The sequence below is a fragment of the Patella vulgata genome, chromosome 5 (assembly GCF_932274485.2).
Source record: "Patella vulgata chromosome 5, xgPatVulg1.2, whole genome shotgun sequence".
Classification (NCBI taxonomy): Eukaryota; Metazoa; Mollusca; class Gastropoda; family Patellidae; genus Patella; species Patella vulgata.
In genome coordinates, this window is record NC_065883.2 from 25,478,621 (window position 1) to 25,505,900 (window position 27,280).

General features: G+C 34.0%; 1 protein-coding gene across 2 annotated transcripts; it reads left to right on the forward strand.

Moving 5' to 3' along the window:
• Position 1: 1 nt before the first annotated feature.
• Positions 2-25,146, forward strand: LOC126820887 (saccharopine dehydrogenase-like oxidoreductase). Of its 2 annotated transcripts, XM_050549044.2 has the most exons (12): positions 2-314; positions 4,591-4,697; positions 14,503-14,583; positions 14,923-15,052; positions 15,842-15,891; positions 16,665-16,795; positions 18,389-18,503; positions 18,831-18,944; positions 19,690-19,746; positions 21,084-21,207; positions 22,874-23,075; positions 23,291-25,146. In XM_050549044.2, exons 1-11 carry the CDS (start codon positions 131-133, stop codon positions 23,053-23,055), a joined length of 1,275 nt encoding a protein of 424 aa, XP_050405001.1. In that variant the 5' UTR covers positions 2-130; the 3' UTR covers positions 23,056-23,075; positions 23,291-25,146. The 2 variants fall into 2 exon arrangements, with proteins under 2 accessions (XP_050405001.1, XP_050405000.1); XM_050549043.2 differs by having other exon boundaries at positions 22,874-25,146.
• The last annotated feature ends 2,134 nt before the right edge of the window (positions 25,147-27,280 follow it).

A 27,280-nucleotide genomic window follows, 5' to 3' on the forward strand; every position in this document is an offset into this window, starting at 1 on the left:
TTGCCCTTTCTGGTGAATCTAATCATAGTCGGTGCACGCAACAGTGTTGTTGAAAGAGAGCATTGTAATAACCGGCTGAGTAAATTAAACTGAATTTTAACACGGTTTAATCATCTGACAGCTTGCAAAAATGGCAAGTAATAGTGCAACAAGATATGATTTTGTTGTCTTTGGAGCTACTGGTTTTACTGGGCAGTTTGTAGTTGAAGAAATTGCAAGGATTGCTGAGGAAGAACCAGGGTTGACATGGGCAATTGCAGGACGCAAAATGGATAAACTCCAGAAGGTTCTTGCAACTGCATCTAAACACACAGGTTTGTAATTTTAATTATTAATGCACGAAAGAAAAATGTAGTGATACGGAGGTATCTTTGATCTTTGAGATGGATGAACGCTAAAAAAAAACCCCAGAAAGGCTGTCATGTCACGATTAAAATATGTGAAAAATGTGTTCTTGTTTATTTACACACCCAACTTCCCAAGTTAAAAGAAGCCCCAGCTGTGTCTGTAGGCCGTTGTGTATATTAGTCACAATGTGTCACGGCTACATGTACTGTCTTGAGCTATAAAAGAAAAAAATATATATATATTAGTCCCATGTGAATTAACTACCATACCTAATTATACCATTCCCATTAAATACTTAATTACCAATGTGTTTGAATTTTGAAATCACCTCTGGTAAAATAAATTCTATTGTAGAATTAAATAACACAATGCATATAATAGTTCTTTCAGAAATCAACCAGCATTTTTGTCAGTTCATCCCCACATACCACAAGGCCTGGTAATGAGCTGGTTCAGCTCTGAACGTAGGACCCATTACGGTAGCACTTCATTTCGGTCCCGTGTCATTTCGGACTCAACACAGACGACCTTTCGGATTCAGTTTGACGACGGTTCAGACTTACTTGACGACTTTTCGGACTCGGTCTGGCGACGTTTCGGACTCAGATGAATAATTAAAAGACTTGAAAATTTGTGTGATATATTTGTAACAGCTGGTTTTTTTTTTCATTTTATGTGAGTCCAATTTATGCGATTCTTGAGACCGCTAATAAAAAGATAACTCTGATTTTACACTGCTTGTTCTATTTTGTTTTGTTTCATTGGGGAGTATTAAGGTAAAAATGTTGTGCCACAACAGACGTGCAAATCTAAATAAAATTTGTGTGCATCGATCTCTGAAAAAGATTACTTGTGGGTGCACCAAACATACTCTGCAGACTGGCATGATCGTTTTCTAATGGCTCTTTGTCAAAAGTTTCCTGTAACAATTACTGAGAATTGTTCTACAGCTAAATCATGGTTGTGTGGCAGTCCTTCCTTGTTTATAAAATTGAGCGGCAGCCATGAAATGCTCCTGCCAATTTCAAAAATGAGATAAAAGCTCCCGTAAAAAAACTCTTCTTAATTATATTGCAAGAGTAATTCTACATTTTCTTGAATGAAGGAGAGCCAGATTGTATTTATGCTTTATAGTCTTGTTTAATATTTGGTAAATATGTTTGGTGAATATGGCAGCATTAGAATTATCATCATTGAAACTGATAGCTCGAATGTATGCTGTTTAAAAATAATCAAAAACTGAAAGTGGTTTATTAATCTCAATATTTAGGAGAGCGATTTAGCTAATTTGGAGGCGCGTTGAGAGGAGCAGGAGCGAAGTATGGTGACAGGGTGTTAAAATCTGAGAGGGTGGGTATATTCTGCAGGGATCTTAAAGATACATTCCCAAGAAAGTATTTAGAGTGTAGTTATTTAAAATAAAAGTATGATAATTTTGGTATTTATATGGAAATTAGAGACACTCAATCTTACAAGAAAAATATTGGAATCCCTAAAACACCTATGAGACGTGCAGAGGACATTAATGTAAGGGGATCACTAATGGACAGCCTGTCTTTTGCTGTCTGCTTGAATGGTCTAGGAAGGCCCTAGTTTTGTTGATCGAATGTAAAGAGGTTGTGAAAACATTGAGAGACTAAATAGACTGCAGAATTTGCGATTAAAGGGCAGCAAAAGAAGTTTGCAGAAGACAATCCAAGAATTTACTTTGGCTTTGATATTTATTGTACAGCCAACGACAAATTGTACAAACTGAAACAGACAAGAATGCTTGAAATAGACTTTACAGCTTGGGGGAATTTTCTTCCAATTAAAATGTTTTGACGACAGGGATTTTGAAGTAAATTTTGATAGACATGTACATGTGCATTAGTTTGAATATATTTTAGTCCAAATATATTTTCAAACCACACAGTTTGTGCGTGGAAAGGCACCTTTAAAATTCCCCAAATTATTTCGAATTCTTCCTCTCGAAGACATAAATAATGTATTCATTGAAAAAACATGCATAAATGTTAAGATTAACACTGAAAAACCTGGGAAGATTAGATGATTGCCCAAGTCCCCATAGGTTATGTGTTCGTTGTTATCCGCTGCTGAGTAGTCTATGCATAAATATTTATGTGCATTGAAGAAGGATGAGAGGAGTGCTGACCTCAGTAAATTTACACTTAATGCACATAAACTGGAAGTTCAATCAGGAAGATATAATAAACCTTTCATTAGTAGAACATGTATTGTTATATTGCCCTTTTTATGACAATTTGCAACAACTTAACAAGAAGATCTCTTTCCATATATCAAACCTCATATAGCTGATTCAATTCAACTTAAAATATTAATGAATAACAAAGAATGTATTCAAAATGTCGGATGCTTTGTACTGAATTCCTTCATTAAAAGGGGGGGTTGGATGACCGAATAGTTTGCGTGTGTGCGTTGTATCATATGGTCTGTCATTAAGTCAGCTGGCGTGGTTTCAATTCCCTGGTTGTACCTGACAAGGAGTAGGGTTGTCTGTCCAACCTCGTGGGTTATCTCTGGTTCCTCCGGTTTCCTCCCAATGCTAAAAGACCCCTACGCGCAAGCGAATTATTGAAATAAAATTGAACTATATGTTAGTCCCAAAATGACCTAGTTTGTGTCAAGTGGAGTCAAACTCTCTCTCTCTCTCCTTCAAAAAAGAAGAATAATAATGAACCGAATGTGGTAGTCCATCACCACCAGGCCTATGTTACTCCAGGTCTGAGCTACCCCTATACACCAGATTTCATCCTCAGGACAGCCCGAGTGTAGCCGTCATCCCTGAACAGACAGACAGACAAACAAACAAATGACAGTCACAAATATTAGCATAGATAATGTACCACAAGATGACATTTCTTCTATTTGATCACTTAGTTGTGAAAAAACTATCATTATTATAATAAGTCTGTTATTGTATGTACATGTACATACATGTATGTATCATGAAATATTGAATAAGTAGAGTTTCAAGCCAAACAAGCTTGATAAGCGTGTGTACATGTAGAAGCTCCACGTGTAACTGCTATGTGTGTCAATTAGTCATCATTTATACTCTAAATGAGAAACAGAGTTTAAAGAGAAGACTTGAACATCAAAGATGGATGGTTTCTGTGTATAAAAGCTCCATTAAAAACATGAAGACATTTCCCTTTTAAACAGGTCATCCATTTGTCCCACAAATTATTGGCCCTGTCACTTAAACAATCTACAGAGGGAAATTTTTGATGATAATTTTTTTCAAACTTGGAGAGATTGTTTACTGAGTCCCACATTTATCATTTTATGTATATTCATGAGAATTATGAATAATATTGTGGATATCAAAACCTCATATCATTTATTGTTTGAATCAAATTCCTGTTGATAATCATCTATCAGAAATTTATACATGTATATAATATTGAAAGTTAATAACAATTACTTTTTAATAAGTAAAATATAGTTTTTTGGTGTTCCATGTAGATATCAAATTGACATATTTCAAAATAGATGTAAGTTTGTACTGTCCTTATTTAATTAATACATGTACATATTTTATTGAATTATTTCTTTGATTACTTTTTTAAAGTAGGATTATTAATAGAAAATTTTGACATATCAACATATCGATAATTTGACTTAAACAATAGTGCTGATAAATTGTCAATGATATACACAGATATATGACTTTTGACATACTTTTTCTTCACATTCTGAAAGGTTGTCTTGTGAAACTATAAAGGTATTTCTGTAGGACTGCAAAAAGCTTTTATCAACAATTTGTTTTAATGTTTATTTGTGACTTATATTGTTGAATTTTCCGAGAAAGGAAACACAATAAATGTAAAATTTGTTATATTAAAACTTACAATAATTGTAGAAAGCTTTGTGTATCTCTATTGTTAGGTCTATTATCAACAGTCTCAATGACTGGCATGATGCATTTTCTATCCATTTATGCACGTTTGACCCTACTGTATTATATAGCATTTAACACAGATGTGGGGGGTATTGTCTAATCCACTCAATATCCAAGCCATCCAATAGTCTAGCGAGTCTATTATGAATAAATGTCTAAATAATAATTTATATAACATTTGAGGCCAGCAAAATATATCTCGGTGCATTTCATTAATTTCAGATTTTGATTTCATAATGCAGCTTCAAAGGAATGAGTACATCTCCCATTAGAGTATTCTGAATTTGAGTTATAATTTTCTGTTAAATTTATTTTAGGAAAAGAACTAGAGGATATACCAATTATTATGGCTGATTCATCAAGTGAGAAGTCACTGTATGATATGTGCAGTCAGGCTAAAGTTCTTGTCAACTGTGTTGGACCAGTAAGTATTTATAGAAATTTAGTCTTTCCTTGTTAAAAGGCAATTGTTGAATTTGGTTAACTTGAGATATTTGATTGTTGAATTAAAGATACATCCCCACGAACCAACTCGGTGATTTGATGATATATTTGGACTAAAAACATATTCAAACTAATTAATTTATGATAGTTTTGCTTCAAATCCTTCTCAAAATATTGCAATTGCCAATGAATACCCTTACTATAAAAAAATCGATCAAAAGAGGTCATGTTTGTGTCATGTGATTTACCTCTCTCAGTACCTAACAATGGGAGCAAAGTCGGAGGAGAATTCATTGCATACATATGACGATGTTGTCTTTAATCGCTAACTATTTATTACAAATATCGAAGCTTAATTAAATTCTCAAATTATCCACTGCCCAAGTTTTTTTCTGTGGTTTTTAACTCAGAAACTGTTGTACATCCAACTCTTCATTAAGTTGATCAACTGGTCCATCAAGCACTCAATCTCCGCGTGCGACCATTGACGTCACACGTGCAGACACTCCTAATCGTCGGGCTGTCGATTAGGGAAACCCTTACATTTTTGTCCTTTATGCGCTCCTTGAGTGTTTTTCAGGGAATCCAGTATTTTTCTAGTAAGATTGGATATTTCTCCTTTCCATATATACCAAAACTGCCATACTTTTATTGGAAATAACCACCCGATAAATGCTTTTCTGGGAACCTATCTTTAAGGCCTTAACAAAAATGTATTAGCTTATGTGTAAATTTTATTTCAGAAAATTAATTATTCAATAGTTAATGACAAAATAGATTAATTAGTGTACACTTAAAATGTCGACCATTTTAAAAAAAGAAAGATACTGGTTTTGTCTCCATTGCTTATTTGCAGATACATATACCCAGTCGTTTTTGTATTTTAGAAGAGAGCCGAAAAAAGCTCCCTTAATGAACAAATTGAAAGAAAGAAAAGAAAGCTCTCCCAGTTTCGATAAGAAGAGTGATTAAGAAATTAAGGAGAATGATCTGATATTAAAGATGGGTTCACGCATACAAACTGGGTGATTTAATGGTATATATGGACTAAAAACATATTCAAACTAATTAATTTGTCATAACTTTGCTTCAAATCCTTTTCAAACATTGTAATTGCGAAGGAATGTCCTGCTATAAAAATCGATCAAACCCGGTCATGTTTACGTCACGTGGCTTACCTCTCTTTGGAATTGGAAGTCAGAGGAGAATTCATTGCACACATAAGAGAATGTTGTCTTTAATCGCTTACTATTTATTACAAATATCGAATCCTAATTAAATTCTCGGATTATCCACTACCCGCGTCTTTTTCCGTCATTTTTATCTCAGAAAGTCTAACTCTTCATTAAGTTTATCAACTTGTACATCAAGTGCTCAATGTTCGCGTGTGACCTTTGACATCACGCGTGCAGAAATTCCTAAACGTCGGGCTGTTGATTAGGAGAACCCTTACATTTTTGTCCTGTATACGCTTCATGAGTGTTTTTCGGGGAATCCAGTATTTTTCTAGTAAGATTGGATATCTCTACTTTCCATATATACCAAAATTACCATACTTTTATTGGAAATAATCACCCGATAAATACTTTTCTGTTTGTATGGGAAATGGTTCTGAAGATCAATAACTGCGTGTAAGGGGCCATTCTTGCTTACATAAATGATAATAAACATCGTCTGCTAAATAATAGCACTTGTAGTCATATGGTCAAGTCAAACTTCTGCTGTCATCTATAACTACAGTACATAAGGTATTCCAATAGAAATACTTGTCCACATTTCTAAATATATATATAGCTTATATAAATTTTGCTTAAAAACATAACCCCTATTCAAAATATAATCATAAACGCTTGAAAATTTGAAAATTCCATCAAAATATAATCTATTTCTTCCGGAATTATTCTCATTGGAAATTTTTACGTGCCATCTCTCGTAATTTCTCACGTCTCGCGAGAGTTCTACTTTTCATTTCAGTTAAATTAACCAATGGTGCAAAAGTGCCATCTATTTTTAGCAACATATTCATCGGAATAATGTGCGATCACATTATATTAATCAAATACACCAAATAAATGTTCACAATGACAGCATGGTGGCGATCGGAATATGAGTCTTTCACACTCTTTTGAAAAAAAAACCAAATACATGTTCATGATTTACAAATATGGAGAGCGATTTTCAATTTTAAGGCGAGGGAGAAAAACCTCCCCTCTGTCGACATTTGGGTGCACGACAGGCGATCGCACGCCTCAAAAACAATGACTGTTTACCGTCCTTCTGTAATATCTTACATTGTCCCTTTAACATAATTTGGATCTCTTTGTTTAATGTATATAGAAAAGGAAATTGAGATTTTATTATGATATGTGTTATATTGATTACAGATAAATGAACCTGTAGTTTTATTACCGTACATTAAAACTTTAAGCCTTGTACGCTAATTTAACTGTATACTTTTGAAACCATCTCTCACCTTAGCCTACCAGTTGAGTGAGCAAGGGAGAACTCTTGGGAGGAGGGTGGGTGTCGGATAGTGTGAAAACAATGCAGCATGCTTAAATAATTTCTTTGTCATTTAAATTTGAAAGAAAATTTTAATAGCAAGTACTTTGCAACTTTAAATGTGTGATAGTTAAGGATATGAAGTAAGACAAAAAAATCAATCCATCAATACCATGACTGGCGAGTGTAATAATTTACATGATGAACTAGAACACTAAAGATACATTGTGCAAGATTTAGATAGTTAATGCAAAATGAATATATTGAAAATTCCATTCAAATTACTTTATTCTGAGCGAAGATATTAGCCTTTAAAGGGTTGACAAGATGTGTGCACTGATTATAACCACCGTACTGGTTGTTCAAAGCTTAGGCTCACTTCACCATTTTTAGATTAAGTCATTAAATGGCTGAAGTCTCTGAACCGTTCTAATCTACTTAAAATTGGACCTATCAGATCTCATCGAGACTTGATTATGGTCTTGTCATGTTAATAGTTTATATAAGATTTAAGACCTAAAGAAAGACCTGCAATAGGCAGATTTAGCTGTTGCTTAATTCCTGTTTAACGAATAGTAAAAAGTAAAAAAGTCAGCATCATATTATACATTGCACGAAAGTTTTGGATGCAGTTGTACATTTTCTACTTTAAAAGTTGTACACTAGCCGAATCATGCGGCTGAATCTATCTTTAATGTCACCATATCTTCAAACAATCATGCGACTTCTGTACATCAGTGGTGATTGGTTAATAATGAATTCTAAAAATCAGGTGAATGCTTCGGCAAACGGACACACTAGGCGAATATATTAAGCATGTTTGATTCGGGGAAATAATTTAACAAATAGAAACTCGTCCGAATGACATTGGACACACTAGGCGAATTTCGGTGCCGGTTATATTGGTCGAACGATTCAGCTGAATCATTGGGCTAGTGTGTCTACCGACCGCAGCTTAAGACAGGTAAGATACCAGGCCAGGACAACAAGTTTTTAACTTGGATCTGGGCAGGATTTTCTTTTCACTCTTTCTCTATCAGAAATATAATCACCTGCTTAACTCCTGGTCGTCTGGTTTCTTCCTGCTGCTAAAGAGCCCTACATGTATATCCAAGCAAATTATTGAAATGAAATTGTACTATGTGTTAGTCCCGAAAAGATCTTTTTTCTGTCAAGTGGACGTTAACCCCCATTTCATTCTCTTTCCTATGTTCATATAGGTCAGACTCGGTCTTTCATCCATGACTGACCCCTTGTGGCAACTTCCTTTGAAAGCAATCAATCATACATGAATATTACAGTCGAGATGGTTAGTGATATGATGTATATATATTTCTGTTATTCATGTTTTTAATGTTGTAGTAGAACAGGTTATTGGAATGTTGTTTGTAATTATTTTTATGGGACTTGCTATACCAGATGCCCTCACACTAGATCTGTTTCCATGTTAAAGTAGATTGAATGGTGATTAAAGTCACTGACTACTAGACCAGGCAGTCCATGTTAATAAATGATATTATTTTGTGTGAGCCGAATGTGGAAATTATTCATGTTGACTTATATTTTGAAATATTTATTATCGACCAGCCATACATGTAGTCCCAGAATTGTCCATACTGAAACTAATGAGATGGGGTTCAGTGCAAAGCCTGAGATAGAAATGGATAACAAATTGAAAAAACATATAAAGCAGTCGCTATGTTAGAAGTTATGAATAATTTTATTTACATATATGTAATAGATAAATAAAAGCTGGATTTCCAATACTATAATATAAATATTATAGTAAATAAACAGATATAACGATGGCACTATGTAAAAGTTATAATGAATAATGTTTTTTTGTCCCCCGCCTTTCGAAGAAAGCAGGGGACTATTAAAATGGATTCGTCTGTCTGTCTGTCCGTCACACTTTTTGGGGCACAATAACTCTCCTAATTGACCTAGAATGTTCAAACTTGGTGTAAGTGTTTATTAGGTCAATGCCTTGATGGAGTTTAAAGATGAGCATTTTCTGCTTAGGGTAAGCAGAGATAAGCAATTTGATTGGTTGATGCTTTGGGACACGATAACTTGAGTTCTAATTAAGTGAGAGTGATGAAACTTGGTGTATAGTTTCATTACATCAATACCTTGACTAAGTTCTATGATGAGAATTTTCTGCTTAGGCTAAGGAGCAATACGCATTTTGATTTTGATTGATCAAGACTTTGGAACATAACAACTCTGCTTCTAATTGAGGTAGAATGTTCAAACTTGGTGTAGGTGTTTATTAGGTCAATGCCTTGATGGAGTGTGAAGATGAGCATTTTCTGCTTAGGGTAAGTAGAGATAAGCAATTTGATTGATTGATGCTTTGGGACACGATAACTTTAATTCTAATTAAGTGAGAGTGATGAAACTTGGTGTTTACTTTTACAACATCAATACCATGACTAAGTTCGATAATGAGCATTTTCTGCTCAGGGTAAGCAGAGCGATAAGCAATTTGATTGGACGAGACTTTGGAACACAATAACTCTCCTTCTAATTGAGTTACAATGTTCACAATTGGCGGAGGTGTTTATTAGGTGAATGCCTTAATGGAGTTCGAAGATGAGAATTTTCTGCTTTAGTAAGCAGAGATAAGCAATTTGATTGGTTGATGCTTTGGGATACGATAACTTTAGTTCTAATTAAATGAGAGTGAGGACACTTGGTGTATAGTTTCATTACATCAATACCTTGATTAAGTTCTATGATGAGAATTTTCTGCTTAGGCTAAGGAGCAATAAGCATTTTGATTGATCAACTTTGGAACATAACAACTCTGCTTTTAATTGAGGTAGTATGTTTAAACTTGATGTAGATGTTTGTCTTGACTGAGTTCATTGATTAACATATCGAGCTAAAGCTAAGCAGAGATAAGCATTTTCCTTGGTTGATGCTTTGGGACAAGATAACTTTGATTCTATCTGATAGAGAGTGATGAAACTTAGTGTATAGTTGATAATCAGTTTGATTGCTTGATGCTTTTGAAAAAAATAGATGTGCGATTAATTAATATATGTGTCATCTATTTATTTGAGGATTTCGGCGGGGGACATCAGCCTCACTGTTGGCTTGTTTTACTTGATCTGAAATAAACTGATTTAAAGATGTCAGTGTGTAGTAAGTTATAATGAGTTATGTTATTTACATACTATACTATAGGTATTTTTGTGTTACAGCAGCTGAGCTGTAGGCTATATATTATGGTTATATTCATTTAGTGTAAAGGAACTGTAACAGATGTCTTCCTAATTTCATTATTCACACCACTATAAAATAGTTCACAATCAGCAGTTTTAATACATTCAGCTACATATATAGTCACAACATATATATTCCGTAGTACCTGTGCCTTATACAATGCATGCAATGCAAATTTAGGACAAAACAAAAATCCAAAGAAAAATCTAAATTATGAACAGAAAAGAACATGATATCCTACTTTTTTTTAAGTGGTGCGGGGGGGTGTGTGTGTGTGTGGGGGGGTTATATCGACCTTAAGACTTAAATGTAGAGCAACTGGCATATCGGCAACTGGGAGCCACTAGCTTCAACTGAATGCAACTGAAAAAGGTCGACCTGAGCGCCTCTTACAACTCAAAGCAACTAGTTCCAGTCGGTTGAAGCAGTTCTACCTCGATTGTTTACAATGTTTGGTTATATATTATCAACAACAATGTAACATAATGGATGATATTAGGGACATAATGACATCATGCTTACTGATAAAACTTTGTTGATATAAATCTTTTTATAACCTATCAGTTTGTAGTTTTTTTTCAACACATATTGTTTTCATCAATTTAATTAAGACCTAGTTATTAACACTCATATTATCTAAATAGATACCGAATTTGCCGGTTTTTAATAGAGAAAAAACGAGGGTAACTGCATAAAAAAACCTATATCTTGTGCTGTCGACTGTGTCTGTTAGTTGTTCAGGCTATATTGAAATAGATGAAATGGTTTCTGCACCAACTGGGCTAATAAAGACGTCATATTAAAATAGAAAACAGGAGACTCGTTGTGTTCCAACTGTTTTTATCACTGCATATCATGACTCTCTTCCACCAATTTCACGCTCATTGCAGGCGGAAAGCTGCTCTTAAGTGTATGTTTTATTGCCAAAGAAATGGCAACACTACATTATATTGTAGAGATAAAGTACTGATATGTAATTTTTGAGATACATGTATCTATCAGAACTGGTTATTAAAAATACACTACCTGTACTAAAAATCACCAGATAATAAACAGTCCAAAACCATATTGCTCAGTGTAGTATAAAGGGTACATGATCCCAGGAACCATCCTCAGTATTCCCCAGTGGTGTCATTCCGTTCTACTCCACTAACCCCTGGGTCCATTCACAGCTGAGACACATAGTCAAATTATCTGCCCTTGATAATTGTGCTATTTTTATCGATTAATCAATTCGTGAAAACCCTGTGAATGGACTCGGGGGGGGGGGGGGGGGGGGGGGTTAGTGGTGTAGAATGGAACGATAGCAATGGAGATACTGAGAATGCCCAGGACCATCCTTGTTTTTAATTTTTAGCTCAGTCAGCTCATCTGTATCTTGACTTCTCTAGGCTAGTCTGACTAACAGATGACCTTATTTACCCAAAATGACAGCTCATTTGGCTATGAAATTGATTTATTATTGTAGATGATATTTTTTTTAATAGTGTACAAAGGTACATGTATGGTGGCCCCCCCCCCCCCCCAAAAAAAGACCCCAAACTAAAACGAAATATGAATAAAAGTTAGCCAAAAAATAAATAAAACTGAATTGAAAATAAAATATAAACTAAAAAAAATAGAATAAAAACTAAATCAAATGAAATAAATGTAAATCAAAAAATGAAATGAAAAAAAAAAAAGTAAATTAAAAATTTAAAAAAAAGTAAATTGAAAACTTAAATGAAAAAAATTAAAACTTTTTTTAAATGTTTTTTATACGCCCACATTTTCATGTGGACGTATATTGTCGTCGCCCATGTTTGTCCGTCCGTCCGGACGTCCGTCCACAATTTTTTTGTGGACACTCTACAGGTCACAATTTTTATCCGATTTCAACGAAACTTGAAATATAGCTTTATCTCCCTAAGATCTCAGTTCCTTTCGATATTGGCATGTATCGGACCATAACTTCATGGATTATGGCCCCTTATTGTACGAAAAATCGTGTTTTTAGCTTGTGGACACTCTAGAGGTTACAATTTTGATCCGATTTTGATGAAACTTGAAATGTATGTTTATAACCCAAAGATCTTGGTTCCTTTTTGATATTCGCGCATATCGGATCGTAACTTCCTGAATTATGGCCCGTGATTGTACGAAAAATCACGTTTTTGGCTTGTGGTTCCTCCAGAGGTCACAATTTTTATCCAATTTAAAAAAACGTTTTAGTATATCACCGTTACACTGTAGTAAAGGTTGAGTTTGAATTTCGTGACAATCGGACCAAAACTGACGGACAAAATGGCCGCCGCTTGTACGCGAATAGTGTAAAAATATGGTATATCAAGGTTGTGGACCCTATAGATGTCACAATTTTTATCCGATTTCGTTGAAACTTGAAATGTAAGTTTATAACCCAAAGATCTCGGTTCCTTTCGATATTCGCGCATATCGGACCGTAACTTCCTGAATTATGGCCCTGATTTTACGAAAAATCACGTTTTTAGCTTGTGGACCCTATAGAGGTCATAATTTTTATCTTATTTAAAAAACCGTATTACTATATCACCGTTACACCCTAAGGATGGCCGAGTTCGAATTTTGTGAAAATTGATTCAAAACTGACCGACAAAATGGCCGCCCTTCGTTCTCAAATAGCGTAAAAAATATGGTATATCAAGGTTGTGGACCCTATAGAGCTCACAATATTAATCCGATTTTGTTGAAACTTGAAATGTAAGTTTATAACACAAAGATCTCGGTTTCTTTCGATATTTGCGCATATCGAATTGTAATTTCCTGAATTATGGCCCTTGATTGTAGGAAAAATCACATTTTTAGCTTGTGGACCCTATAGAGGTCATAATTTTTATCCAATTTAAAAAAACGTTTTAGTGTATCACCGTTACACCCTAAGGACAGCTGAGTTCGAATTTTGTGAAAATCAACCCAAAACTGACTGGCAAAATGGCCACCCCTCGTTCTCCAATATCGTAAAAATATGGTATATCAAAGTTGTGGACCCAATAGAGGTCACAATTTTTATCTGATTTTGTTGAAACTTGAAATGTAAGTTTATAACCCAAAGATCTCGGTTTCTTTAGATATTTGCGCATATCGAATTGTAATTTCCTGAATTATGGCCCTTGATTGTAGGAAAAATCACTTTCTTTTTAGCTTGTTCTTTATCCATCTCTCGAAAATGTGGGCGTATCCTGTCTGGCAGCCGCTGTTTTTTTTTTTTGAATTGAAAAGTGAAATGAAAACTAAAATATGTATGTCTTGACGTGGCCCATTGTTATAATTCAAACGATACTGTAATTGAACACATCTCTAGCTTGTGGGTGAATACATGTAATTCTAATCATAAGGTGATATTTTACATCCAGTGAATCGGATATATATGATATTTAAATGTCTGTACTCACTCTCCACACAAGTCTTACTATGGACTGCCAGGGAAGACAGCTCTGTTTGGAAGATTGGTCTGTGCTATTAAGGGAACAGGAATGGAAATGAAATGAGGAATATCAGAATCCACAAGTCTCAACCCATTTAACTGGATTATAGGCCTACTTTATTTGTATACTTTGTCAAAAACGATTTTAATCTTATTTGATTTAGTTTTTATTTTTTTTTAGTTTTATTCTTATTTTTTGGCTAATTTTTATTCTTATACTTATTTTTTGGCTAATTTTTATTGATTTTTCTTATAACATATGGGATTTTTTACACAATTCTATGTAATAACCATGGGCCACCATACAAAGGTTCTGATTTGGGTTATTAGGTCTGCGGGTAGAGCCACTGTTAAGATATGACAGGTTCTGTATTTGTCATTTGACAGTTTTAGCAATAATAAGATTGTTTTGTAGCTAATTGAAAAAAAATTTTCTTCACTATTTTGAAGTTTATCAAAGAGGTTTATCTCCTTTAAGATAAAAACATCAGACAGTGTAATTTGGATGTTTGACCTTGTCTGAAAATTTAACAGTCCATAACCTTGATTGAAATTCTAAATGCTTTTGTGAAAATGTTCTTTTTTGTTAAACTTTTTGAAATATTTTCAGTACCGATTTCATGGAGAGCAAGTAGTTAAAGCCTGTATAGAAGCTAAAGCCAGCCATATTGATATCAGTGGAGAACCACAGGTATGTTTATGGTCATATTAACCTAGACATATTAACCTAACTAATAATTTCTCAAATCGGTGTAGGCGTAGAATTGCAATGACACAGATATTTGTTTAACTGAAAGATCAAGCCAAAGTCTTATTTTCAAGGCAAAAATATGATTTTCACTATATATGTATCAATTATGCTAAAGTTTTCATCCTCTCTTCGAAGGAACAATGTCATGAAAAGGAATTTACCGAAAGATGATGCAGTGTTAAAGTAGGCAGAGTTTTAATGCTTTAATCTATTACTTTTATAATCAATATTCGTAGCATAGTTAGTGAATTTTGTTTTATGTAACTTTGTTATTTCCAGTTTTTAGAGAAAGTACAACTATTATATCATGCTAAAGCCAAGGAAGCTGGTGTTTATGTTATTGGAAGCTGTGGATTTGATAGTGTCCCAGCAGACATGGGAACAGTCTACACAAAGAATAATTTTCCAGGTAACATTATTTCTTATTTTCAGTGTTTTTTAAGGATATTTATTATAATACATGTCTGACATAAAGTTTACTATGGCAGGTACCAGTTCATTATAAAATCTATATTCTTGAACTGACACATATAGCTGATTTTATAAAATCTATATTCTTGAACTGACACATATAGCTGATAGATAACGCAAGTCTAACTGTTGGCTTAATAATATCTATCCATGTTTTAGTGACCAAACGGACTTTAAAGTAGCTAAGTCTCTAACTCAATATCATCCAAAGTCTTACACGTTGAAAATACAATTCAAATTAACATTGATGTTATGATCTTACCAGGAAAAGGAGGCTTCTGATATCCAATGTTTAAGACAAAATAAACATTTTACTATTCGTGTACCATAGTGTGTTTCAGCGTCATTTGTAACAAGTGACCAGAAAGAACGAGGCTAGACATATTCCACAACTCCTGTCAAACGGTGACGCCATATCTTATCTGGAGAGCATGCGCAATAGACTGAAATAACCAGACGCTAGACATTGCAATTCGGTTGAGACTCATCCCGTATTTCGCTGGACCTAACTGATTTGGAATTAGTCAAAATGGAAACAATTGAATGTAAATCAGTTTATATACAATCAGATTACATTATTATATGTGTTGCGACCAATTTGGGTCAATTTCTAGGTCTCAAATATTGGGGATTTAGCTTCTTTAAAGAGTCTAATTGTTTGAGATTAGAAGATACTTTGACAGTGGAATATGGTCATTTTCATGTGTAAATAACAATTATTTTTCAGGTGACTTGAATTCTATTGAAGCTTTCATTGATATACAGACTGGACCAGATGTAAGTACTTGCCAAATGTAGTTGTTAAGCAAAAGTGGAATTAAATGTAAATGTTACCAAATGTTTTAATAGTCACCTACTATATTCTATTACAGAGATATACTGTAATGTATATTCTATGACATATACTGTAATGTATATTCTATGACATATACTGTAATGTATATTCTATGACAGAGATATACTGTAATGTACATATTCTATGACAGAGATATACTGTAATGTATATTCATAAACCTGGTTGGAGCAGAAAAGTGGGACAATGAATTGAACCCCTTTTCATTTCATTTACTGTTATTCACAATCTTCTGAAAAGGGGGAGCAGTTGCATGTGGGACAATCGGAATCACAATTTTTGAAGCACTATTTCTACTTGTCAGCGGTGGTAGTACCTGCAGGGCTGACAAGTTGAGTGTGTGTAGTGGTTCACATATAATGAAAAACTGAGATCCCATGTACAAATTGTTAGTTCATTTAAATATCCTTTAGTAGTTGGAATTCATCAAAGAGTAGACAGAAATCTCACTGTCCAGGCAAAATCTTACCCTTGCATTGCACATGTTGGTGTCAAAATTTGTGCTCTTAGACAGGCTTTATTAAAGCATGGTTAACATGGTATCAAAATTGCCTGTTAAAGATTTTAACAGTGGGTAATGCATGTATTTTACTATAAGGAAAAAAGGTCTGCCGTCTGAGATTATAAACCGTCAATACAATATCCTGCCATAACATTTCTATTATTTTAATCTTTATTTTCCTTTATTTTTTAACAGGGTGTGACACTGAATACAGGAACATTTGAATCAGCAGTTTATGGTTTTGCTGCTGAAGGTGAATTACCATCGTTGAGAAAATCCTTGTTTCCTAGTCCTTTACCAAGAAGTAACCACAGATTACCAAAGCGGTAGGGTACAGTGTATTTTTATGTTCATATTAGTTTTATTAGACGGTTTCATTTCTAAATATATTATTATCACGTCCACACAATTTTCTCCTGATATCACAAAATATAAGTTACAAAGGTAAACTTCTTAGATTCTTTATAATTGCTTGTTATTGAAGCAAAGGTCGCAAGTTTTAAAACATCTTGACGTTGCTAGATTGCTTTGCAATTCCTGAACTTACAGCTATGTTTACCATAGACGCATGAACAGTAGCGTCCAATCAGAGTTTGTGCCACAATCACACTCAAATCAAACATGGCGACCTCTACGGAAACCTTGACATTATCACAGTTAAACAATTTAGTTGGAAACTTGGAAAGTGTGAGACTTGGTATTGAAGATGTAATGATTATAATTTTCAGTCTTGATTTTTTTTCATTTGGTTACTCCACTTACGTTAACCTAATTACATCTGAAAATTGTGTTCAGTAATGTCGGGTTGTGACGGCGGGACGATTTACCCAATACCACTCCAATATCACTCCAATATCACTCCAATAACACTCCAATATCACCAGATACAACCCAATACTACAACATAATGGTGACAAATGAACATATTACTTGATCTTTTTCAAAAATAGTGAGATATATCGTGGGAAATGTACTTCAAATGTGATTACCGATGTCTGGCTGTTCCATTTGCCTCCCTATATCACCCAAATCAAGCAAATAATAACCCAATACTACCAAATACTACCTAATATGATCAAATAACAACCTAATATTGTCAAATAACAGCACATTTTTTAGTATAATTACTGCAACGAATATTCGATATTTTGCAGAAAATTGAAATTTTTACACAGTTATCTCCCTTTACAACTGACAAATACTACCAAATACTACCCAATATTATAAAATACAAACCTATTATCGTCGATTAGCAGCACATCGGTATAATAATTACAACGAATATTCGATACTTACAGAAAATTGAAATATTTACGCAGTTATCTCCCTTTACAACTGACAACTATATTTTAGATTGCTACTCAAATTAATCATCTTGTTGGGCTTTGCAGTTTGTTTCCAAGATGACGAAGTTAAAATAAGGAAAACAGGTTATTAATTATACCCACAGGTGACGATGTCGCAGCGATGTCATTATCACCGAAATTTGATCATATTGGGTAGTATTTGGTAGTATTGGGTTATTATTGGCTTTTTTGGGGCTGGTAGAGGGAGACAAATGGAACAGCCAGATATCGGTATTGCATTTGAGGTACATTTCCCGCGATATAACTCTCTATTTTTGAAAAAAATCAAACGATATGTCTATTTTGCATCATTATGTTGTAGTATTGGGTAGTATGTGGTGATATTGAGGTAGTATTGGGTAAATCGTCCCACCCGGTTGTGATGGGTCAACTCCTGCAGATCAGCTTACCAATTAAAACTTATAATACAGAAAATTCTGTGAAATCTTTTGATAGGCTTTTTGACAGAAATTTGACTGGCTGGCTAATCAAAGTTAGTTGTAATATTATACTTTGGTGATGCACAAGGCACAGATTGGAATTGTTATGATTTTGTTTTACATATATTATCAGGTCTGTATTTAAGAGTGAAGAAGTTGATAAATGGTGTGTACCATTTCCAGGAAGTGATAGATCAGTAGTAAATAGAACACAAAGATATAACTTTGATGTTAACAAGGAGAGACCAGTAAGTTTCATCAGTCGGTATTTACTGTACTGCCAATTGTAGTTACTTCCCTTTGTTGAAGAAAAATATGTTTATACCCGCCAATAACATTTATATATTGATTTATTTCAATGGGGATTTAAAGTAACTTAATTTGACTTAATGTAACACTGGAGTAACTCTATTTTGATCATTTGAGCTTAAATAAAGGGTTTAGCAAAACAAGGGAGATATTTACAGCTATGTTCTTTTTCAAATTCTAGAAAAATTTAGAAATAGTTTAATATAATACTGGTGTTAACCAGAAACAACTTCCACTTCATAAACACTTAATATTTTCATTTACAGGTTCAATTTGTTCCCTATTTTTGTCGTCCAGGACTGATATCAACTATTTTGACGATAATATTTGCCACTGTATTTGGTCTTTTGGCTAAGATTGCTCCCAGTTTATTGGTTAAGGTAAGTCAACCGTAGGCCTACTGTTGATTTGTAGTAGTAATGTTGCTTCGTTTATATTGTAAATGTTCCAATGGGTTAAGCAAATGACAATAGCTCCCGGCCACTACAGACGGAAAATCGAATTACAGTGACAAAAGAGAGATATAATTTTAACCCATGGCAAAACCAATAGACAAACTATCAGATTTATCACATTGTGCGTTTTAATAGATAATTGACAGACATTTTATGGTTATTAGGCCATCTAAAAAAAAATTTTGGTTCTCAGATAATCCTGCATCACTTAAAAAGGGCCGCATGACATGTTTTTATTTTAAAAAATAAAAACATTCTCATTAATTACCACTTGTAAATGTTTTACCACAAATACAGGAAGTAACTCTATGAATTAATCCAGAAATTTGGTGTAGGCTCATTTATCAAGTACATCATCCCCCTGATAAATATTACTAACAATCATCTATGATATTGGATAGTCATACAACATGATGAGATAAATGCAGTGCCTTGAAATCTTATGTTTATTAGAAGTTATTTAACCCAGTACAGCAGTAGTGATCCTTTGACAAAATAGAAACACAAAATTATAAAAAAAACTATTTCTTGCACCATATCAGATTTTTTATAACAATTAACTGAGAACCAGAATGGCCTAAGATAATTTATGATTTGGTTTTTTTTTTTGTTTCATTTGTGTAATGCGACTGTATTTACATACAATTTTTTTTTCTACCTATTGTTTTAGTTTCCAGGTTTTTTTAGTGGTGGTGTGTTCTCTTCCTCTGGTGCCACTAAAAAACAGGTAGGTTAAAGACTAGGTTGTTTTTATACGCCCACATTTTCATGTGGATGTATTATGTTGTCACCCCTGTCCATCTGTCCATAATTTGTTTGTGGACACTCTACATGTCACAATTTTTATCCGATTTTAACGATACTTGAAATATAGGTCTGTCTCCCAAAGATCTTGGTTCCTTTCGATATTAGCATCCATCAGATCGTAACTTCATGGATTATTGCCCCTGATTGTACGCAAAATCACATTTGTAGTTTTATACAGTTTTGATGAAACTTGAATAACATGTTTATAACCCAAAGATCTTGGTTCTTTTCGATATTTGCTCATATTGGATCATAACTTCATGAATTATGGCCCTTGATTGTGTTTTTAGCTTGTGGTCGCTCTATTATCTGATTTAAAAAAATGTTTGAATATATCACCGTTACACCCTAATGACGGTTGAGTTTGAAAATTCGTGAAAATCAAACCCAAACGCAAATAGTGTAAATATATGGTATATCAAGGTTGTGGACCCTCTAGAGGCCACAATTTTGGTCTGATTTTGATGAAACTTTAAATTTATGTTTTAATGGTGAAGATCTTGGTTCCTTTTGATAATAGCGCATATCCGAATTTAACTTCCTTGCTCAGATTGTTCAAAGATTCGCATATTTAGTTTGTGTACCTGCTAGAAGTCCCAAATATCTCAGTCCCTTTCGATATTCATACATTTCAGACGTTAACTTCCTGGATTATGGCCCCTGATTGTACGAAAAATTGCTCTTTTTTTTTAGCCTTTTCTTTATCCATCTCTTGCAAAATGTGGGTGTATTTTGCCTGGCAACCGCTGATTAACTGATTTTGATGAAACTAGAAATCCAAGGATCTTGGTTCTTTTTGATATTTGAGCATAATGACGGTTGAGTTCGAATTTCGTGAAAATCGGACCAAAACTGTCTGACAAAATGGCCGCTCCTTGTATGCAAATTGTGTACCAAGTATGTAATAGCAAGGTTGTAGAGCCTCTAGAGGTCACAATTTTTGTCCGATTTTAATGAAACTTAAAATATATCTTTATATCCCAAAGATCTCAGTCCCTTTCAATATTCGTGCATTTCAGACCATAACTTTAGGATTATGGCCTCTGATTGTACGAAAAATCACAGTTTTTTTCGTTATTTTTTTAGCTTGTTCTCTATTCATCTCTTGCCTGGCAACCAACCGCTGGTTTTCTAATTTAGTATACTGTTGATATAAATAAACCCTTGATTGTCAACAGCTGTCAGCTATACTAAACTTATTACATATGTAACTCTTTAAACACTGTATCATTCAAATGATAAATGATATAATTTTAGATAGAGGAGACATCTTTTACAATGACATTTTATGGAAAAGGATATGAAAAGAAAGTACCAGATGTTGATGTCCAACATGAGGAGGCACCAACAAAAACAATTGTCACAAGGGTTGCTGGCCCAGGTTAGTTATGGTTAAAACAAAACCTTTCTCTCGTAACATGTTCATAATATATCTCATAATACGTTCACACAAATTTAAGACCTTTCATTAGTGGTGTAACTTGGCTGTAATTCATGCATTATCTGTTGAACAAGGCTGCCGGTACCCTGATGACAAGATAACCAGGTCTTGATGATAGAAACAACTAATCGAAAAACTTTTATATCACGGTCAGTGATATTATGAAGCTATGGTTTTGTGAGGATTTTCATCAAAAGTAAACTGAAATTAGAGTGTTTTCTGCAAACATTGTGAACATACCTTGTGTGCAAACAAGCACCACTGACCACGCTCGTTTCTCCCAAAACCATTTAGATTTATAACATGGTGTGATTCCAAACGATCCATTTTTATGCGTCCACATGTATATGGTGCATGCCGGACTCCCAGGGGTAAAGCCACGCCCATTTCTTATATTTGTTTGTTTGTCGTCTACAGGCAACATTTCTTAACGTATCATCTTGAAAGTTTTCATACTTTTTCTTTATACCCTAAGGAACTCCCATTTTCTTTTTGTGTGTCTGTGTCGCCTACAGGCTGCAATGCCAAATCGATCGTCTTGAAAACTTTTTATACTTATTCTTAAGTTATACTCTAAGGATGATCCCTATTGTTGTTGGTGCATGCCTGACCCCCAGAGGCAGAGCCACGGCCATTTCTTGTATTATTAGTTTGTCGACTACAGGCAGCATTTCTTAACATATCATCTTGAAACTTTGCATACTTATTCCTTATATCCTAAGGAACATCCCTATTGTTTGTGGTGCATACCCAACCCCCAGGGTCGGAGCCACACCTATTTTCTTTTTGTGTGTCTATGTATCGCCTACAAACTGTAGTTCTTAATCGATCATCTTGAAAACTTTTTATACTTATTCCTTAGGCCCAAGGATGACCTATATTATGTTGCATGCCTGACCCCCTGGGACAGAGTCATGCCCAATTTTTGTGTGTGTCTTGTATTTCCCCTTCAGTCCATAATTCTTAACAGATCCTTTTGAAACTTTGCATACCTATTCCATATACCCCAAGGATGATGCCTATTGTTATTTTGGTAATTGCCTGACCCCCAGGGGCAGAGCCACACTCATTTTTCTTAGTGTGTCTGTGTGTTGCCTACAGGCCACGATTCTTATTGGATCGTCTTTAAACTTGGCATATGTATTCCTTATAGCCTAAGGATGGCAACTATTGATTTTGGTGCATGTACCGACCCCCAGGGGCAGAGCAACGCCCAATTCTGTGTTTATCCTCTACTACTGGCTGTAATTCTGAATAGATCATCTCGGAACCTTGCATATCTATTCCTTATACCGTAAAGACAACAACAATTTATATTGGTGCATGCCCTGACCCCCTGGGGCAGTGTCACACAAACTTTTTTGTTAATATTTAGTCTGTAGATGTGGCAAAACAAACCCAGCGCCTAGCCTTCTTTGCCTCTTGTCATATTACAGTCATTGCAGCCATTTCATATTTCATTCTCTTCATTTTAAAAAGTACCATATCAATCAAAGCAGGAATGTGGACGTATATTGCAGCGCTAGCAATGCTTTTGTCTTTACATCAGATTAAAAACAAGGCAAAATTGGCTTTTAAAAAGCATACCATATATTTGTTATTTCAGAACCAGGTTATGTAGCTACTCCAATCTGTATGGTTCAATCGGCTCTGGTTCTAATCAAAGAGAGGAGTAAATTGCCCCCTGTCGGTGGAGTCTATACCCCAGGAGCTGCCTTCCAAAACACATCACTTATTGAGAGACTGGATAAACATAATGTTAAATTCACTGTTGTTGAGACCAAGTAAACTGTGAACAAATTGTAAATGTTAGTATGAAAAAATTTAGAATTCTTACTTACATTTGAAATATGAACACTATATTTATATGAATTTTGAAATTAAATTTCCAAGTCTTTGTATCAAATAGTAGCCTGAGACTAGTTTCCTTATGATTTAGTATTTATTTTAGTTTTAAACACTAACTTTAATTTTCAAACAAAACATTCTGTATATCTGATATGAATAATTAATTTTTGTTTAGCTCTAGTTAAGATTACAGTAGCGGAGAGATACGGTAAGAGATTTAGAACAAGAAAACCTATAGGCCTACAGTTATTGATGTTTTAGAGAGAGTTTTTAGCTTTTGTAAATTTGCCATAAAACATATTATTTAATGTTATATATCAAAGGTACTAAGCTTGATGTGTAGATTGTTTAACAATTATGAGAATGTTTGCTTACAGCTTCTGTAAACATGCATTATGCAAGAGCAAAATCTGCTTATTACAAGTCTTTCTTTAGGCCTGAAATGTTATCTAAATTATCAATTAGACATTAATTAACTTATCCAGACCATAATAAACTCTCGATGTCAAGGCTAGCGATGTCAAGGCTAGTTTTCGATGTTGGCTGGATTAGATTCCTATATGCCGCCTAACGGTCATTGATAATTAAATCAAAACAGTGGATAATCGAGACTATGCTGTTTATTTTAATGATTTTAGTAATGATGACTGAGACTATGCAAAAAATTTCACCCGCTTCGTTCTAGGCTCATAGTGGATCAATTTGACTGAAATTTTCAGCAAATTACCTTTACACTATCTAGTTTTTAACTATTATAGCGAGAACTGCCATCTCTTTTTTTATCTCCCATAATGTATCTTTAATAATAAAACTAGTTACACATGGAAATAATATTTATAGATTATCACCTTGGAGGTATAAATGTCCTGATCCTCATTGTTCTACAGTGAGTTGCTATATAAATTCCAGATCTTTAACACAATGGATTATTATTAGAATTTTATTTGGTTATCTGTTAAGTTGGGTTTCAAATTTTCTTAAGTTATATCTCTAATTTATTACTAAAATCATATATATAGTTAAAATTGGCATAGTTGATTTAAATTTGTGAAATTTTAAATTCTTCAATTTTCTCAATTATGTGAATAGTTAAAAGCCCTAAGATAACAGGATCTTAGTGCAATTTTTTTTTTTCGAGAGAGGTTTCTATATTTTATGGAAGAATACTATATTTTTAGTTTTCTTAACTACCACCATATTTAGGCCTGATATTTGGGTGTATAGAAAGGGTTCTGTCTATATATTATTCAGTAGGATGTTAGAAATGTATATCTTCATTTATCTGTTATATTGCTAGATTTATATACAAAATAGTTTCCCTACCTTTCACTCGTGCCATTTTCTTGCATAACATTTTCCTGTGCTGTATTGAAAAAATATCATAAAGTGCTTGTGGAATTGGGTAATAGCATTCAATGAGGTAATGAATATGTACCAAAAGATAAAGGTTCAAGATTAGTATTTGTACTTTAATAATAAATGCAAGAAAACCAGATCATTATATCCAGATTAACTTTCGAAATAAATTGGTACTGGTATTTAAAAACTAATATTGATACCTTTGCCATGACACTTTTATTTTATCTTATCACATTTCTTGTTAACTATAGAGGACCAATTGGACCACTTTATATTGGACCAAAGGGCAAGATCTGTAAGTCTTCTTAAATATATGCATTAACACAAACCATATATCGTCAATGCAATATGCCTCGTTGAATGCATGGCATTCTTCAAAATTATCACATAATGTCAAAATGGTGAAGATTGAAATTTTCAATAGTGCAATCTAATGAATTATGAAGCAATATTATAATTAAAAAAGTACTATTTGCTGATAATGGTTTGGTGAATTTTTGAAGAAATTGAAAATGTTACTTATTTTCCTAGAATATTGTGATTATTTGACATTATTATTATATTGATGCTTGTTGTTTACTGATTTACTTACTCTTGTTACTATCTATATATATGCTGCTATATGTTGTTTCTACTTTGTATAAGGTGCTAAATAAACCATATCAGCATAAACTATTTTTTCATTTTTTAGATAATAATAATGTGTGTATCTTGAATGTGATTTATTCATTCGCCACTGAGGGTAATGCTCAATGGGTGAGACATTTACTCCCACAGTCTCATGAATACAGGTCAGGTTTTATTATCCCACTTTCTAATATTGGAATGTGTGGCCCCATTCAACTTCTGCTGCACAATGTCAGTCTCAAACCGGCAACCGTTATGCCTCTAACTCTATATGTACTAAGCTTTGGGGAGAGCATTTAAACTGAATAAGGTAGTTATTTCATACTCCTTCCTGTCTAAAACACTCTAAATGTTCCCCAAATTTCATGATTTGGACTACTTGACAGTCTTGAAGACAACTTCTTTGGCACAATTAAAAAAGCATCGAAATAGCATTGAAAAATATTGTGGATGCTTTAGAGGCTCAAGTTAATATCCAATTGACTTCAAATTTGTACACAATGTTTACAGTCATGAGGCGAAGAATCCTATTGCTTTTCAACAATTTCCAACAATATTGCCAGGATTATGGTCCTTGATCATTTTGAAAAATTTTGTGAACCATAGAAGCTAAAGTTAATATCTAAATGTTTCAGGTCATAAGATGAAGAAACCTATTGATTTTCAACGATTTCGGATAATTTCTCCCAGAATTATGGCCCTTCATCATTTTGAAAAATCTTGTTGATGCTCTAGAGTCTAAAGTTAATATCCGAATGACTTTAAATTCATAAAATTTAGTATAGGGCAGAACTATCAGAAGCCAAACAAATTCTAATGATTTCCGATAATACTTAACGAGTTGTTACTCAGAATCAGACTTTAGTGTCTTGTAAATGTTTTCATTGCTGGCAAAAGAAATAATATGCAACAACCCGTGTTGACTCTTCGGATGACTCACTGTATCTGTATGTTTCGTTGCCTGGCAACCTATCTTTAAACAAGCCTGTAGCTACTGTAAAATAATTTGTTATTCAAATATGTTCTATTTGAATTGGATTGGACAGTCACACTAGGGCTATGTGAAGGCGTTCCTCAATTGTTGTGAACGAAAATGAAATGAAATTGGGTTTAACATTCTACTGTTCTGCTCTGTTGTGAACGAAATAAAATTAATATTAATTATATTTATAAATATTTTAAAATTTATAAGTTTTTATACCGTTAGAACTATCGGCATTTTCAAGCACACGAAATCGGTTTTACAATAATTGAGTAAATATTTTTTTAAAAAAAAACGGCTTTTGCTCAATAGAAAGTATGATAACTATTTTTTCACGCTTAGATTATATCAGATTGGCACTAGTTGGTGGCAGTTTCATTTACGTCTAAATTAGAGACGTGTCCTCGAGTCCGGATTAACAATGATGGGTTTAGTGTACAGCATCTTGCTATCATTTGTTACTGGTGTCCAAAAATGCACTTACCTCCCCTTAATCACTATCGCTAGTATTTGGTTTGTTGAAAGTCTTCGTAAACGGTTTGCAAATGATCAATAAAAACCCAATAACATCCCCCATTCACATAAAGACACATTACAAAACGTATCATTGATTTGCTTCTGATGTCTTATGTCTCAAATAATATGGTTTAAATGGGGACACACCCTCGTCCTTTGAAGATTTGGGAATCCCCGGTTGTACGTGGCAAGGAGTAGGGTCGCCTGTCCAACCTCGTGGGTTTTCTCCGGGTCCTCCGGTTTCCTCCCACTGCTAAAGACCCCTACGCGCAAGCGAATTATGTAAATAAAATTAAACCATATGTTAGTCTCGAAATGACCTAGTTTGTGTCGAGTGGACGTTAAACCCCATTTCTCTCTCTCTCTTGAAGATTTGGACGAATTATAGTAAACGAACTTTCAAAAAAGTGGTTCGTACACTAACCCACTCTTAAATTTTGGACATACGGGGAATTAATTTTTCAGAAAAATGTCCCAGCTAATGTGTTTGCGATCCCAGGCACCCAATACATGGTCCCAAAGATATTCAGATCTGCCATTTCTAACACAAGTTGTGGCTTTTTAACGTATGCATTGATTTCTGTTGATTTCACACTGCCACCAGCTCATTCTGCATGAAGTTTTTATATACACGTTTTCAGATGTACTTAATTACATAATAATAATTCAAATTTTTGCGTA